General features: G+C 46.2%; 1 protein-coding gene across 2 annotated transcripts; it reads left to right on the top strand.

The window, feature by feature from the left end:
* Positions 1-66: 66 nt before the first annotated feature.
* DYRK3 (dual specificity tyrosine phosphorylation regulated kinase 3) lies at positions 67-12000 on the top strand. Of its 2 annotated transcripts, none has more exons than XM_090124584.1 (3): positions 67-219; positions 1008-1119; positions 4526-12000. In XM_090124584.1, exons 1-3 carry the CDS (start codon positions 155-157, stop codon positions 6095-6097), a joined length of 1749 nt encoding a protein of 582 aa, XP_089980710.1. In that variant the 5' UTR covers positions 67-154; the 3' UTR covers positions 6098-12000. The 2 variants fall into 2 exon arrangements, with proteins under 2 accessions (XP_089980710.1, XP_031461870.2); XM_031606010.2 differs by having other exon boundaries at positions 69-219; positions 1004-1119.
* Positions 12001-16685: the final 4685 nt, after the last annotated feature.

Genomic DNA, 16685 nt, shown 5'->3' with positions numbered 1-16685 from the left:
CAGGCGGCGGGCGGGGGCGCGTTCCCTTGGCAACGGGCGGCCCCGCCGCGGCCCGGCAGTTGCGGGCGGCCGCAGCCTGGCTGCCCGCCGCGGCAGCGCTGGACGGCGGCGGCGAGGCCGGAGGTGCGGGGCGGCGGCGGCGGCGAGACGGGGGATGGGGGCCGCCTCCCCCCGCCACCATGCTGCTGGGCAGGAAGCCGGAGGCGCCGCTCGGTGCAGGTGAGGGTGGGAAAGAAGGGGCTGGGAGCGGCCCCTCGGCACCGGGCGGGACCCGCGGGGGTCGGCGGAACAATGCGGGCTCCGGGCGGGCAGAGCCGGGGAGCTGCGGGTCTGGGGGTCCCGTGCTCGCGGTGCGCGCTGAGCGCTCCGTTTCTCTCCGAGTATTTCTCGGCTACTGAGCAAACGACGCGTCCTCTTTTACATTTATTTTCTTTAATTTATTATTTTTTATTTTCCTTGCGGCAGATCCGCCGGTTTTAATTCCCCCCGTATCGTTTGTAAGGGATAACCTACTTCCCAGCTAGTCCGATCAAGGCGTGTGCTCCGTTTGCGTTGCTGCTCGCGATGAGGCCACTTTGGGATTATCTGCTTAATGCAGGGAGGGGAACGCGCTGCCTCCTTTCCTGGAGGGTATATTTGCATTGCAAGCGTCGATTTAAAAAAAAAAAAAAAAAAAAAAAAAAAAGGAGAAGCTTTAAATTAAAGCAAAAGTATCAAACTAAGATTCCTAACGGTGTTATATGAAGGCGTAGTTAAAGATCGTTTACTAATTATATGAGAACCTCCCAGGGAGGTTGCGGATGCCCCATCCCTGGAGGTATTCAAAGCCAGGATGTGGCTCTGGGCAGCCTGGTCTGCTGGTTGGTGACCCTGCACATAGCAGGAGGTTGAAAATAGATGATCCTTGTGGTCCTTTTCAACCCAATTCTATGATTCATGAGTTACACCCGAGCGTTTGCCTCCATCCGTAGCAATTGTCAATAACTGTATGGAACATTTCCAGCCAGGTTTGGAGACGGATTATATGACTCCTATATGAGGATAGATCAGCTTAGGTACCAAGAGTCTGCAAATGAAGAGCACAGCCCCTCAGGACTGCCTTCCCTCGGGAGATCTAACGTGAGTATTTTGAAGTTTTCACATGGTGTTATGTGGCAGTCTCATTATAGAAAGTAAAGGCAAAAGGTGGGAGGTTACTTTTACTAAGCATAAGAGCAATTTGTTATTTTACACAATGTAAAATCACCAGGCGGTGTCAGAAGTGCTGTGTTATTACCCTCAGCTTGTATTTTAATCACAAAATTTATTCTACAAATGTTTCAGGCGTTCTGCTGTGTCACCTAATATGTTGATAAGTACATAAGTCCACACACCTTTTGCTTTAGCTGTTGCACTTTTCCATTTTAGTTTTCTTCAAGACAATCCCAAGGCTTCAATGTAGGTTTATGTCTTCAGACTTCTTCCAGAAGTCTTTCTTCTCTGAAAACTCAGCCATTATCTGCTGCTTTGTGTGCTAGCAAAGTAGCCCTGTGTGGGCTGAAGGTGTAAAGGTGTTTCTTTATAAGCACTGTGTTTCCTAAGCAGATGTGGAGCTATGCAATCTTTCCTCACATTGTCTCAACTGAACGGTGGTAGTCGTGTTCATCTACACAGTGATCTGACCTTTGTGTGGTTCTTAGATTTGTTTTGTCTCTCACTGAATTGTGGCAGAACTAAAGGAGCTTGTGCTTAAGCAACAGAAAAAACCCCACTATCTAAAAAATACAAGTAGCAAAGTACAGTAGCACAGGTTTCCTTTCATGGCTGCATTGAGAAAACAGAGGCAATACAGAGATTTGATGAGCAGTAATATTGTGGGGGGGGGGGCAAATGAAAACTCCTAAATGCAGTGTTTCAGTCTTAGTGTGAGTACAGCTGCTCGTAACTAATCAGAAATCAGTAGGCTGGAACTGTCCAGTGAAGTGCAAATGTAATTGTATGAATGTTTTGTTTCCATGGCACAACTTATCCTTTCGTTTGTATGTTGTCCATCACAGCTGTGAGAGCTTTTAAAGACAAAATTAAGACAAAATGGCCTTGTTTCAGCCTTAAATATTAAAAAAAAAAATACAATCTCAGTGATATCTTGCATGCTGAAGTGTGCAGGGATGAAAACTGTGATGCTCAGCTTTAAAGGAGAAGCGTATGGATTTCAGTGATGCTTGGTTTCTTGCTTTCCAAGATTTTTGTATTGTGATGTAAAGTTACGTGAGAGCTGAGGATGCCTGATACGTGCAGCTGTTGGTTCTTTTCATCTCCAGCTATATCAGAGAACATAAATATTTCTGCTTTGAGAATAGATGGGTTTGATACAGTTTGTGGAAATAACCGATGCACTTTGGAAAAGAGAATTGCGTAGGAACTGGCTTGAGTGTTTACTTATAAAACTTCATCTGAAGTGAGAAGGATGTGAGAGTCTTTAATGCAGTGCCAGTTGTGTTGTCACTGTAATTTCCTGGCTTCTAACAGCAGCATATTTTATCAACGACAAAGGAATACTGGATAGGCTGGGGTTTGTAAGAGCAAGCTGCTGAAGGAAAGCTGGTGTTGCTCAGAAGTCATCTGATTTCAAGTCAGATGGAGCTGTGTGTGTATCCTGCTGTCCTGTGGCAAAGCATTGTGGCAGTCACCTGAGAATGAGAACTCAGCCCTTGCTTCTACCAGGCTGGATGTGGCTCTGGGCAGCCTGGTCTGATGGTGCACATGGCAGGGAGTTGAAACAAGATGATCATTATGGCCCTTTTCAACTCAGGCCATTCTATGATTGTGTGATATTTAGGGATGCTGAGCCTGGTTTGGGCTCCAGAGCCATCATTTCTTCTGTAAGAAATGGTTGTGGTAGAAATACGATCGTGAATTCTTTGTTCATTGAGGAAGTTAGAAGCAACATTTGGTACAAACAGCAGCACTTTTAGATGGAATGGGGTTTGTTGAGCTTTAGTGCTTTATCTTGTTTGTTTGTAAACGTGCTGGTTTTGTGTGCTCCGCTGAATGCTGTTTTTGCTGGCTCTGAAAACACGCCTTCCTTATCTCAGAGGTTCAGCCAGGCTCCAAGAAAAAGGCGTTCATTCTAAACTACAAGGGCTGGGGTTTGCTTTTTTCACTCAAGAGTTTCTGGCGAGGCGTGCCTCTCACAGTGCACCGTGGGTTGGTGCTGATAGGGCTCTGGGCAGTGGAACTCAGTAGGATACATCCCATGGCCTCACCAGGCTTCATCTGAAACCAACTGCTGCAGGAAATGCCCATCGTTTGGCCTTATGAGCAAAACACACAAGCTTTGAAGAGATGTAGCTTGCTTTTGGTGAGAACATTCGTTTCTTTTATTTATGGGCTGTGCTAGGATGTTAGATTTTGTGTAACTAAAAAGGAATTTGGTTTTATTGCTATGGCTCTGCAGGTTTATTTATATTTTTGTGTGATTCCTGTGCAGCTATTTCAGTTTTCGGGGATTGGGTTTGGCATGTGTCTCAAATCTTTATTTTTAGATTAAAGGACAGAATGGAAAACAGATGTTGCTACTCCAGTCTCGGCTTCTTCCATGTTGTGTGGGATAAAACAACACCTCTTTGCTGTCTGTCAGCATGGAGCATCAGTGGGGAGAGGAGGGGAATAACTGCTGTGCAAATCGTGGTCTGAATTCCAGGGAGTTCAGCACTTACTTGTTTGAAAATGTCAAACTTGGAGCTTCCTCTCGTTCTTATTTGGTATTTCTCATGCAGATATTTTAACATGTGGCAGTTAGTGGCAGTGGTTACAGGCTGCTGTCAAAGAATAAAAGATATTCTTGATTACGAAGGACTTCCAAGTCTGTTTTCTCATAGTTATTCAGCTATTGTGATTCCAGAGGGACTGTGGTTATGATGCGTTTTTCCCCTTTAAAAAAGAATAAACACAAAACCAAATGTTTATATGTATGAAAAACTTTATATACAGAAGATTTATCTCGTCCTGCTGTCATCCTTTTGCTTTCTGTTCAGCTTGGCTACACCAGCCTGACATCATTTGCTGTTGCTCCTTTGTCTTTGTGGCACGCTTGTCCTTGCAGTGTTGCTAACACTTCCCTGCACATTCATGTCGTGTTGCTTGTTTCAGACAGGTGCAGATTGCATCTGTCACTGGTTGTGTTTGCTGCACCCATGTTTAAAGCTAAACATAGCCGTTCCCCTGGCTGTTTGCTGACTGTGTGCATGCTGCTGGAGATAGGTATTGTGTCCTTGTTTGAATGTTTGACTCTCTAGGGTTTACCCTGTATGAGCTTAAAAACACATTTGTGCATGTGCTTGTTTCACTAAGTTGCATTCTCTTTGTATGTTTCCCTTCTATAACTACCCTTATAACTTGTGTTGGCTTAGGTAGTGCATGCAGCATTCTGTATTTGTTCCCAATGGAAATGCAAAACATGCTGGTGTTATTGTTTTTATTTGATACTGATTTCATTCTTAAAAATGAGCTTTATTTAATCTTTTTATTGTGTTTCTGTCTGTAGGTTTGTAGCAACAAACTTGCAATGAAGGATCACCCTCTGAGTGGGAGCCAGGTCAAAGTGGAACAATTGTTTGAGGACTCTGGGAACAGGAGGAGTAGTACCCTTCAGTCTGCAGGAATTACTTGTTCAGAAAGATCTCTTCCTTCCCTGACAAAAGATAAAAGCATAGAGAGCTTAAGCACTTCTAAAGGTGGCAGCAGTTCCTCAAAAGCCCACAAAGCCATTTCCCAGGCTCCAGAACAAGCTGTCAAACAGTACAAGCATCAATTATCTGCGTATGAGCAGCAAGAGATATTTAACTTCTCTGAGATTTACTTTGTGGGTCCAGCTGCAAAGAAAAGGCAAGGAGTGATTGGTGGGCCCAACAACGGAGGTTATGATGATGACCAAGGCAGCTACATTCATGTGCCCCACGACCATCTCGCTTACCGCTACGAAGTGCTCAAAATCATTGGCAAGGGTAGTTTTGGACAAGTTGCTAAAGTCTATGATCACAAACTCCACCAGCATTTAGCCTTAAAGATGGTTCGTAATGAAAAGAGATTCCATCGGCAAGCAGCAGAAGAAATCCGGATCCTGGAGCACCTGAAGAAGCAAGATAAAACTGGCAGTATGAACGTTATTCACATGCTGGAAAGCTTCACCTTTCGGAACCACATCTGTATGACCTTTGAACTCTTGAGTATGAACTTGTACGAGCTGATAAAAAGAAATAAGTTCCAGGGCTTCAGCATCCAGCTAGTGCGCAAGTTTGCTCACTCTATACTGCAGTGCTTGGATGCTCTCTATAGAAACAAAATCATACACTGTGACTTGAAGCCGGAAAATATCCTCCTCAAACAGCAAGGGAGGAGTGGAATCAAGGTTATAGATTTTGGGTCCAGCTGTTTTGAGCACCAAAGAGTCTACACTTACATTCAGTCTCGATTTTATCGAGCACCAGAGGTAATTCTAGGGAGTCGCTATGGGATGCCCATAGATATGTGGAGTTTCGGCTGCATTCTGGTGGAGCTATTGACTGGATACCCTCTTTTTCCTGGAGAGGACGAGGGAGACCAATTGGCTTGTATGATGGAACTTCTTGGAATGCCCCCTCAGAAGCTTTTGGATCAATCCAAGCGAGCCAAGAACTTTATCAACTCCAAGGGTCATCCTCGCTACTGCACTGTAACCACACATGCAGATGGAAGAGTGACCCTCAATGGGAGCCGATCGCGCAGGGGAAAAGTGCGAGGTGCTCCAGGGAACAAGGACTGGGTGACAGCACTGAAAGGCTGCGACGATCCCTTGTTCATGGAGTTCTTAAAGGAATGTCTCAGCTGGGATCCTGCTGTGCGCATGACTCCAAGTCAAGCTTTAAGGCACCCCTGGATTTGTAAACGAACACCCAAACCACCCAGCACTGATAAAACCTCCAGTAAAAGGATTTCTAGCTACACGAGTTCCTTCACAGGAATTGGTTCCAAGTTGCCTCCTGTGGTTGGGGTAGCAAACAAGCTGAGGGCTAACTTAACATCAGATGCCAATGGCAGTATACCTTTATGTACTGTGCTGCCAAAGCTGGTCAGCTAGTAGCAAATGACATATTGCCAGAATACGTACTTTTTATTTTAATTATTTGTTAATAACGTCAAAGGAAGTTAAAGGCAGAGGTTTTTAATGGATTTAAACATTTAAAGGCCTAACTTTTATCAAACTGTTTCTCTCGCAGCGTGGTGCGTGTGGCATCCTGGGTAGGTCAGCTCATCTGATGGGTAACGTGGCAGTTTGGCTGCTATGCTATTTAATAATGCTGTTTTGGAAACCAAACTATTTCTTATCAAGACAGGTTAGGAGATTATTTTGCTTAAGACAGCAAGGGAAATTGACTTTTAGTGTATATTTTCAGTTAATCCCCAAATTAACTTTTGTTTTTAAATTTTATTCTGGGGAGAGTTTTTACATCTGTTGTCACAAGCACAAATGCATTATTGGTGTAATGCAGTAGGAACTCACTAACTTATGTCTGAAGGATTGGACTCCTCTGTGCTGCTTTTCCCTCTTCTATTCTAAGAATTTTAAGAAATAACTTTGGGTAGAAACACCACCAACAAATTTGGTGTTGACGTTTTGTAGTCTGATTTTAATTTTTTCTTCAGGAACACCATGGAACACAGGAGGTGTAGATAGATGTAATTCCTGCACATGTGCTATTTCCCTTAACAGTCTGTGGAAGGCTGACAGGGAAACTCAAGGAGCAGAAGGAGTCCATTGCAGGCTTGGGCTGCTTTGTTTAGGGCTGATGATTCCATTACACATTTCTTGGAGCTCAGATTTATAAGTTCTCCCAGGTGTGTGTGTGTGTGTGTGTGTGTTTGCTCATTGGTGTGAGTTGGTTTGGTTTTGTTGTTGTGTGTGGAGTGAATTCCATTAAATTCCATGGAACTCTAAAGCATGCCACCCCGGTCAGGCAAGTAAAAGTTCTCAAGATGTAGGATATAATAAGAAAACATGTGTGGAACAGCCCTAATAAATAGAATAGCTCTCCAAAATCCCAATGGAATCTCAGGAAGGACTGATAAGATGCAAAAATTCATAGATCCAAATCAAACTGCATTATGAGATGAATTATTTTAATTCTAATCGCATTCCTTCGGGTCTGTGAGAGATGTTTCTGCATGCTTGAGATGTGTAAGCTTGTAATTTCTTTATCTTCCAAGAACATGGGGTGGTGGTGTGACCTGTAACGACAACAGCACAACTTGTTCTGGTTCTTAGCTCTTGGAGCCACATGGCATGGGTCCATTTACAAAAACATCTGATCTCCTGCCAGGTTCCTGAATGCAATTTTAAACACAATTTAAGAGCCTTTATGAAGAGAGGGTTTTAAATTTAATGAGTTTCTCTGCAGCAAGTTTTTAGTATTAAAACAAGGAGACTTGTTCTACAAACAAAAAAAGGCTCAGGGTGATTTGTAAGATAAGGTGACCACATGTTCAATAGCAGAGTTGCTTTCTGAGAAGATGGGTCTGTACTTTCAGCTTCGCCCTGCTCTAATTACAGCACTGCTCAAAAGCTGGATGGAAAGGCCAAAGAGTCAGAGCCAAAGCCCCAGGCTTCCCACAACTGTTCTTTAAGCAGAGATTCTCACACAGGAGCTTTGCTGACTTCTGTTTTATGAGGGTAAATGCACAAAGCTCAGTGATGCTATTAAAATAGTGAAGTCTAGCTTTTATCCACGTGGCCACGAGCAGCACCAGTGCGTGTGCTGTGTTTGTGGTTCACTTCATAATAAGGCACGAGGGGTATTTTTGTTTGGCAGAGCTGAGTGGTGTTTTGTTAGAACGTACAACCAGGGAAACAGATTCTGGGGGGAAGTGGTGGAATACACCACCAATTTTAGCAGCATCTCTAATAGATGTGACACGTTTCTCAAAGCCAGGAACGTCCTGTTTCTCCTCTGACTTTCCTATTTGCATTTTAACTATTTATTTTTTTTTTAAGCCAGCTAGGTGAGGAAGAAGGGGAACCTCTTGAGCAGTAGCTTGGTAAGAAAGGTGTGTAGAAAAGGAGCACTTTCTATAGAAAGACTGTACAGTGGTGGTAGTGTTTGGAGCCAGGAAGAAGACAGAGAGTTTGTGTTAGGAGCAATGCAAGAAGATGGAATACCCTTTTTTCAGGAGCAGCGTCCAGTGGCTTGGCTGTAGAAACACTTTTCATCTCTAAAATACCCAATGTGGAATGATTATTCTCCTGGGACTTCTGGGATCTGGTTATGATGAGGTAACTTCTCATGTCACAGCTGTGAAACTACAAATGGAGTCGTTAGCTGGCAAAAGTGTTGCCTTTTTGCCTCAAAAATGTGTTGACCTGACCAAGCAAGGTGCTCTCTGTGAGCTGTATATGTTTAAGAATCAACCTTATTTACCTGGGACTATTCCTGTGTTTTAAAATCACACACTTAGTTAACTATCTTGCTAATTTGAGGCTCTGATCTATGTGGCCACAGCAGATGAGAAGGAAAAAGAAGCAACTTTGGAAGATTTCTACTATATTGAAAAAAGGTTCTGTGTAACCCAGAGGGCACAGCTCTGTTTTTATTTACTAAGCCCCATTTTCTTTATGCAGTATTTGCTTTCTAAGAAGAGTGTGGCATGGTGTGTCCAAACTGGGAGAGCCCTTCAAGGGAGATAATAAATTCTGTGTCTGGGAGAGCTGAGTTCTCATCCCTACAAACACTTCACTTGTTGAACTCACGGTGGGTTCCTATGGGAATCACACACAGCCATGCTCACAGGGCTGGAACACAGGCTGTGTTGTTAAGTGTCATTTATCAACCACAGATACGTTTGCAGTGTCAGTATTCAGTGAGATGATGTCGAATCTCAAATTCACATTTGCTTTTTGGGGAGGTAAGCACCAGAGTGAGGTCTGAGGTGGTCAGGAGTGCATCACTTTTGTTCCTTGTGATACTGGTTAGGATGCTGAAGTGATACAGTGCTGGTCTCATCTAAATAGATGAACAAAACTGTTTGTTTTTGAGGAACCTCTTTGTTTTGTCAGCACTCATGAGGTTCCCCTGCACCCTCAATCATGTTCTCTTAGGAAGTTAGCATGACACAAATGCCAATTGCTTGGGATTCTGACAGAACAGACATTACGTTTCTAGGAATTGTAATGAAGTCATCCAGACTTGTTTGTCAGTGTTCCTTATGATGTTCCTTCTGTTTGACTGCTCGTTAGCATTACTCTTTGTGTTGCTGTTTATTGTCTGCATTTCTAGCTGTTAGTTTTAGCAATATTTTTAATACAAAACAAATGAGAAGGCACGAGCATCTGCCAGATATGCATTGCTTTTACACTGGGGTCCAAATACCACGCAGCTGCGCTCAGTTGCAAGGAGAAACTTGGTTCTGTTTGAACTCAGTGGGGCAGTGATGTGGGCACTGTGGGATTTGGTGCTGCAGCCCCCCAAAGCAGGCTGGTTTGGGCTGTGCACACTCTGCCTCCAATGTGCTTTTTGCTAGGGTTTGCTGCCCGGTCTGAACAGGAGTTCTGCTTGCCTGGTAAGCTCAGAGCTCACAACAAACCCCTCTGTAAGGTTTGAGGTGTGTTATGCAGTCTGCCATTGTTTACAATAGCTGTGAGGGCTTCCATGCAGTTGGAAGCTGTTGGAATTAGGTTATTTAGCAGTAGAGGTTCTTTGCAATGGTCATCTTTGAATCTACCTCTGAAATAAACCTCGGGTCCTTTCTAAAGGGATGTTCACTGCAGACTGCAGCTCTATTTTTTTTTTTTTTAAACACTGATAGCTGTTTTGGCTGTGAAATGTACACATGATGATCTCAGCAATGTCTTACTAATCCTATCCACACAAGCGAAAGGCTGATTGTGCACTCAGATCTGGGCTGAAATGATTGACACAAATCCCCCGCCTGCCAAAGTTTAATGCTGGTATGGAAGCGAAGAGCCAAAATAACATGGGAAGATTTGCAGTGCTTCTGCGTAGCACCCAACTGGGATGGAAAGCAAGCCACAATGAAAGACTTTTCCTTAATGAAAAGAGCTTGCAGCTTTTCCATGCATTGAGCACGAGGAGCTGTGGGTACCCAGCACATCTGAAACTTGACATCATGGTTTTTATATCTGATGTATATCAAAGATATCACTTTATTATTATTATTTTTAACTTGATAAGCTTTGGGGAAATGTCTACACTTCCCATTTTGCATAAAAGAGCTCTCAAGTGTTTTCAAAAGCTCCACCAACACTTTGTTCTCAGCTTCCACTGTCACATTTTAGACCTTGGGGTCATCAGAGCAGTCTTGCATGGGTGAGCATCGCTGTGTTCAGAGGGATCACAGACTTCAGCCCTGCAGGAATAACCCGTGTTCCCTATCCATAGTACTGTGCCTTATTATTTTACCAGCCTACATTTGTCTTGGTGCAATGAATTTACTATTCAGGGTTTCTTATACTTTGCAGCTGTCCACACGAAATGTCGGTGTGTGTGAGGAATTCACAGGTTAGCCTTCTTATTGTAAATATTGTGAGGTGGAAATGTAGGAAACACTTAAGGTGCATGTGAACATATAACCCTGTGAAGGAACGCTTTAAGTCGGTCTCAAACTCTGTATCTCAATGTGACGGGCAGATATTTCCTAATGTTGTACTTCAGTTCGTTTTTAAAAGAAAATAAATACATAATTTTCTTTAGCACCAGACTGTGAATTCCTGAAAGAAGAGCTTGGTTTTAATCTATTATGGATTGCTTCCAGAAAGTGCAAAGTTCTGCTGTTGTTTGTATGGCCAGGTGCTACTGTTTGTGTCTAAGCAGAGATGGGCAGGAGGTTTTCGGGCTCTACGTGGTGATTTCAGAGTGTCTGTGTGCTGATGGAGTTCTCTGATGTGACAAACGTGCTGTAATTAGAACATCCCGAAGTTTTGCCATAACATTGGTTGGTCATCACTTTCTTATTTAGCCCAGTGATCTTTTTAAAGCTCAGAATCCTGCTTATCCCCGGGCTGCGCTGAGAAATCCAGCAGCAGCCACTTAAGGAAGATTTGCTTTTATTAGAAACCTATAAATGGGAAACGTCCTGCACACCAGTGGATATCGGAATAGTTGGGAGGTGAAATCATCCTGCATTAAAAAGGGCTGTAGTTATGACCTGCGTGGTTAAGTGATGTACATTTACATGCAGAGACACTTTGCAGGCAGCAGAATGAGGTTTTCCCCTTCTTTTAGCGTGGGTGAATGGCAGATGTTTGATTAAACAAGAGCTGATATGGTAACAGAGGGTGTGCATACAGACACTGAGTGTTCTCTGAGTTTCTTTGTGTGGATACATGGATGTAAATCCAGGCTGTAGGCTCTGGGCTGTGTGTTCCCCATAGAGCTGCAGTGCTGGCAGTCCTCTGGAGTGGCTCTCAGCCCTTCACACAGACACTGCTCACAGGAGGGTTTGGCCCATACCTTGGGTTTGCTTGGGCTACAATTTTGCCCATAATTAGGTTTTCTTGAAGCATCAGAGCCAGTGCTGCTCTCCGTGTGATTCATCTTTTCCTTTTTATAAACAGAGTCTTCCTCTGCACAGAAGATGAATGAATGGTGGGCCGTGCTGGGATTGTTTTCTTTCCTCTTGTCAGATCTGCCCGAAGGGCTCTGCAAACACTTCTCAGGACAGCCACGTGTGTGGATGCTCAGAAGCACAGTTGCTGCTCTGAAGGTTTCTTCCTTCCCCCTCACCTGAGTGCAGCCATTTCTCCCTCTTCTCTCCCAGTTTGGGCTCTGTGAGCCATTCCCACGGTGTGTTTCAGTTTGCTCTGTTTGTGGGGCTGAAATGCACTCAGTGGAGCCTGCCATGCCCTGCTGCAGAGCTTTCTGAAGATGCCAAAGCCTCAGCCCCGACCTCTGACTGTGGAGCAGCACTTTGTAGGGGTTTGCATTCCTCTAGAAGCTCTGAAATTTGGCTTTGCAGGTGGAGGGGTTGGGAGAGCTGAGAAAGAAAAGAGCTCAGAAGAAAGGATTCCCACTGGGCTGTGCCCTGCGTGGCTGAGCTGCAGGCTCACCTGCACAGCCCTCCTGCACAGCCAAAGGATAAGAAGGAAGGACACAAGTTTCCCTCAGTGCCACTACGGATGCTCAAAGGTCCTCACCCGTGTCTGCACAGCCCAGGGCCCTGCACTGGAGTGAAGTCTTCAATATCTCTGTTCAGTGCTGGGTGACAGCAGTGCTGATAGTGCTGGCATTGCTGCTCCAGGAGGCGCTGGTGATGGATGGCAGAAATGAAGCGATGCTGGAGGGCTGAGCAGCCGGCTGTGAAGGCATCAAACAGGAAAGGTCACGCAGGGAATTCACACCAGAAGTTTCCTCTCTTGAATTGAAGCACAAAATAAATGTGGGCAAGCGAGCAGGGATGGTTTTTCTGGTATGAGCATAAATCTCTGAGCCATAAGCTGTATATCCCCTGTATATCCCTTTGCAATTCCCTTCGTTGCTGTTGCCCTGTGCAGAGCTCAGTGCATTGCAAGCCTTTGGCACTGCTCTGTCCCTGCACTGCCAGCTCATCCTGCAGAGCTGTGCTGGGGCAGAGCACCCAGAGGACCTCCTGCACCAGCTGTGCCCACAACATGTGCTGCATGTTCCTCTGGTTTCCTTTGGATGCATATAAACTGGGATGCTGCAGCTTCTGCTCCTTTGCTGGGAAGTGCTGCAGGATCCTGGGTGCTTTACATCCCTCCTCATCTTATTTCTTGCTGTGTGAGGCACTGGTGGTGCTTTAGGAGCAGCAAGGGGGTGAGAGAGGGACAAGACTTCCTGCTCAGCTTCTTTCCTTCCCCCTGCTGCGATCACATGCAGTGCCATAACTATTTCCAGCCCTCCCTTTAGCACTTGTAGGACCACACGTGACCCTTTGACACATCCCAGTGTGATGGGAAATGCACGAGACCGGCACAAAGCTTAACAAATATTCCTTGATGATTCTTTTTTTTTTTTCCTCTTAGATCTGACCCTTCCCTCATTGCAGTGCAGAGGAGCAGTGGAGGGATGGCACAAAGTGATGGTCCCCATCTGCAGCCGCATCCTGCTCCCCCCATTGTGCTGCACCCAGCATCTCGGTGCATGCCAGCACCCCAGAGCTCAGCATGCAGAAAGGCAATGTGCATCACCCTCAAAAGCTGTGTGAAAAGTTCCCTGCAGCACAGCCTGGGCTGCTCACCAGGAGCAAAACCATTTATAATGTAAACAGATCCCTTCCACCCAAATAAATAGATGCTCCTGGCTTTAATAAATAAATTATATAAATAGAGGGAGATACATCTTACCTAGCTGCTGTTGCTATTATTTCCGTTGCTACATAAACAGTTTTATTTCTGGCCTGTGCCACATGCCAGGTCACAGCCTGCTGCAATGTAATCTCTGTTCCTGGTTTCAGCACACCGGGGTGGATATGGTGCTGTTAAAGCAGGGCCCTTCCCGCACAGCTCTCAGCAGCTGCTCCAGTTGGCCACTTTCAGCCTGTTGCTCAGTGCCCCAAGTGATTTTCCACCACATGCAGAAATGCAGATAAAGCCCCATCAGCACCCACTGACACTGCGCTGAGCACGAGGTGCTGCCCCTCAGCTCTGAGCCTTGCAGGGCTGCATCACCCTCAGCCACTTTTTAGGTTTTGAATGTGCTTTTTTTAAGTCTTCCTGCTGGTTTGCTCCCTATTCCCTCCTCCCCTTTCATTGCAGGCAGTGCTCATTGCTTGCACCTGAGTGCATGGAGCTCAGTGAGTCCTTGCTGCTGATGGGCAACAGATGCCTGGGCATCCCTTCTTGGCAAGGCACAGCAGTGCTGCTGCAGAGAGATGAGCCCTTCAGCTTCTGCTGCTGGCAGCACAGCTACTGTAGGGAGATGCAGACAGTGGGGGATAAAAGCTCTTCCATCATGGATGTGCAATTGTCCATTTTTGTATGGAAACCTCTGCTGCCACATATATGGGGCACTTTTAGGTTATAGCACTGAATGTGTTGCTAAAAGCTTGCTATGGACCGAGGGCTGAGGTACCCCACAAAAAGCAGCAAACAGAAAGAGCCTGAAATAACACTGTGTGTTATTTGCTGCCCAAAACACCTGGAGAGGCTGTGTAAAAAAGCAATGAGAGCCCCAAAGTCCTCATGATTGTGTTGAGGCTGAAGGCAGCTGCAGCAGCAGCAAAAGCCAAAGGACTGAGGCCATCGTGAGGAGTTTTGCAGGGTCCCCACTGGCACAGAAACCCCAGGAATTGTCCCCATGGGCTCTGCTGTGTCCTGCAGGGCAGCCAGCAGCAGCGTGTGGGCTGCAGGCTCCCACTGGATTAGGGCCAGCCTGGGAGCTGCTTATCCTAATGGAGCTAATCTCCCTAATCTCATTGCACAAATGCCTCCCTCCTCTCTGCTGGCAGACTGCAGGGACCTGAGCACGAGGTGGATGCCGGCAGATGTAAATGCATTGTTCATTGGAATGGCCCAATTTAAAAGCAGATCCCTTGTCTCAGCACTGAGCTTCTCACCCTGCGTGCTGCTGCCCTTCCTCTGTCCTCACATCCATCCAACCTTCTGCAGCTTATTCCCTGTTTTTCTCCTTTCTGTGGGTAGCATGGAGGTGCTCTCGCTGTCCCTGCTCTGACACCACTGCCTGTTGACAGGGCCTGGCTCTGCTTGTGTCCATCAGAGTTATTTCTCACTCAGAGGCTCCTGAGCTCCCTATCTCTGCTCCAGAACTGAGCGTGACATTGCCTGTAGTGATAAATGGTGTGGAAGTGTGAGGCAGTGCCAGCCTTGCTGCCTGCTGTGGGGCAGTGGCAGGAGAAGCAGGCAGCTGCATCCTAAAGAATGTCACCTCTTTTTGCTCAGGGACTGCAGCTGTGGATCTACAGGAACCCAGGACCTGCAGGGAGCTCACAAAGGTCCTGTCCCCACCACAACACCCTGAGCTTCTCCATCAGGTTGCTGAGCTGAAAGCCCATCCCCTCTCTGTGCTGATGCTGCTGTGGATTTATAGGGAAAAACAAATAAACCTGTGCTTAGAAAAGCTGAGGTGAGGGCCAGGCCTGCAATTCTCACTCCTTGTGGCACAGCTGTGGGGCTGAGCTGCTGCTGTGCCATAGATGAGCACTAATAGAGAGCTTTCAGGCTCTGATTTTTCCCCCATGTGGGATTTGTGGTTTATCTTGTCAGTTGGGCTACATGCCTTTCAAAGCAAATTCTTTTTAAAGGTATATATTCCCGTGCTTCTGAGCAGTGGTTTTTGTGACTGTGAGTTCAGGCTGTCCATTTGGCATCACCCTATGGGCAATGAATCAGGACTCAGTTTCCATTTGGAGGGAGAAAAAATAGCCCTGTGTGGAGAAAAGTGCTGTATGGGGTCAGCTCGGGGGCCTGGCTGCATTTTTAATGCACAGAGGAGCACAGGCTGCTGTGTGCTCCTCCAATGCTGTGCATGAGGTAGCAGCAGCTGGAGGCACAACCCTTGGTCCCAAGCAATAGTTCCTTGTGTGTCTCATAGCTGTGGGCTCTGTGTGCCCAGCAGAAGGACTGTGAGGCCATTCCATGGGTATGCCAGCACTGCTGGGTGCTAATCTGCCAGAGAAACCATGCCAAGGGCATTTCTGCCATCCTGCTGCAGGATGGGGTGCCAAGGGGAATATCCCTGGCTGGGACCGATGTTGTCAGCTGGGAATGTCCCTTAGTGCCCCAGGGCAAAGGGAAGGCTCTCCATCTAAATGCAGGATGACAGCAGATGAAGGGCAAAGCGCAGAAAGCGTGTGGCTACTTTTTTGGATTGTGAATCCAGGTTAGAACAGCTCCTTCCATCCCTGAGGATCCCACAGTGCTCTATAAATACACTGTGCTCTGGGATCCCTTCCCAGGGACACAGCAGCTGCCGGAGCAGCACAGGGCTCTGGGCACAACACAGCACTCCCACCCCATCCCCTGCACTGAGAAGGCAAAAGCCACAACAACTGCTCCTCCTCTGCTTGTTCCAACCCTCCCATGGCTTTAAGACACAAATAGCAGTAATGGGGATTAACGATATTTCCTCAATTCAATTACCTCCTACCCTACAAGCACGCAGGATTATTTTGATGTATTATCATTTTTAAGTGGGACAGCTTTCCAGCAGCCTGATGCTCGTACAAATCCACCCGTGGAAAAGGACGGGATGCACACAGCGTTAATGATTGTTCCCCTAATCTACAAGGCCTATTTTTCCCGTTAACTCCGTGATAATCAAATAATAACCCAGCTAATTACTGGTCGGGGAGAGCACATTGACAGATCAGCCTGCAAACCTGCTGCCAGCACTGCTGTTCCCAAATAGAGATGGAAATAGAAGGGGGAAAAATCACTTCAGCTGTCAGCAGGCAGCGGCTGAGCGGGGTGAGGACAGCAGGGCTGCTGTGTTACCCCCGTGGTGAGGTTTCTATGTGCTGATAACGGGTTGTTCGTGCGGATTGCCTTCTCGGAGGCTGTTTCCTTGTAGGCGTTGTTGCTGTTTTGTTGTTTCTTTTCTCCCCAGCAATCCTACAGCTGCAAAGCTCGGTGTGCTCCGGGGGCCACCTCGTGGTTGCACGATCGCCCTGCAGAGCCCAGCGATCATCAGCGTCCTGTTTTTTAATTTGTACGTTTTTTTCTTTCTTTTCTTTTCTTT

This window comes from Phasianus colchicus, chromosome 25 (genome assembly GCF_987193195.1).
Source record: "Phasianus colchicus chromosome 25, bPhaCol1.hap1.1, whole genome shotgun sequence".
Classification (NCBI taxonomy): domain Eukaryota; kingdom Metazoa; phylum Chordata; class Aves; order Galliformes; family Phasianidae; genus Phasianus; species Phasianus colchicus.
The sequence above is the reverse complement of the archived record's forward strand: the minus strand, read 5'-3'. Positions and strand labels throughout refer to the sequence as shown.

Bases quoted from the DNA above. Each gene is read 5' to 3' on its own strand.
- DYRK3 (XM_090124584.1), top strand. From the start codon at position 155: ATGGGGGCCGCCTCCCCCCGCCACCATGCTGCTGGGCAGGAAGCCGGA. The intron at 220-1,007 runs GTGAGGGTGGGA...ATTTCCAGCCAG, and splicing joins GGAGGCGCCGCTCGGTGCAG to GTTTGGAGACGGATTATATG. The intron at 1,120-4,525 runs GTGAGTATTTTG...TTCTGTCTGTAG, and splicing joins CTTCCCTCGGGAGATCTAAC to GTTTGTAGCAACAAACTTGC.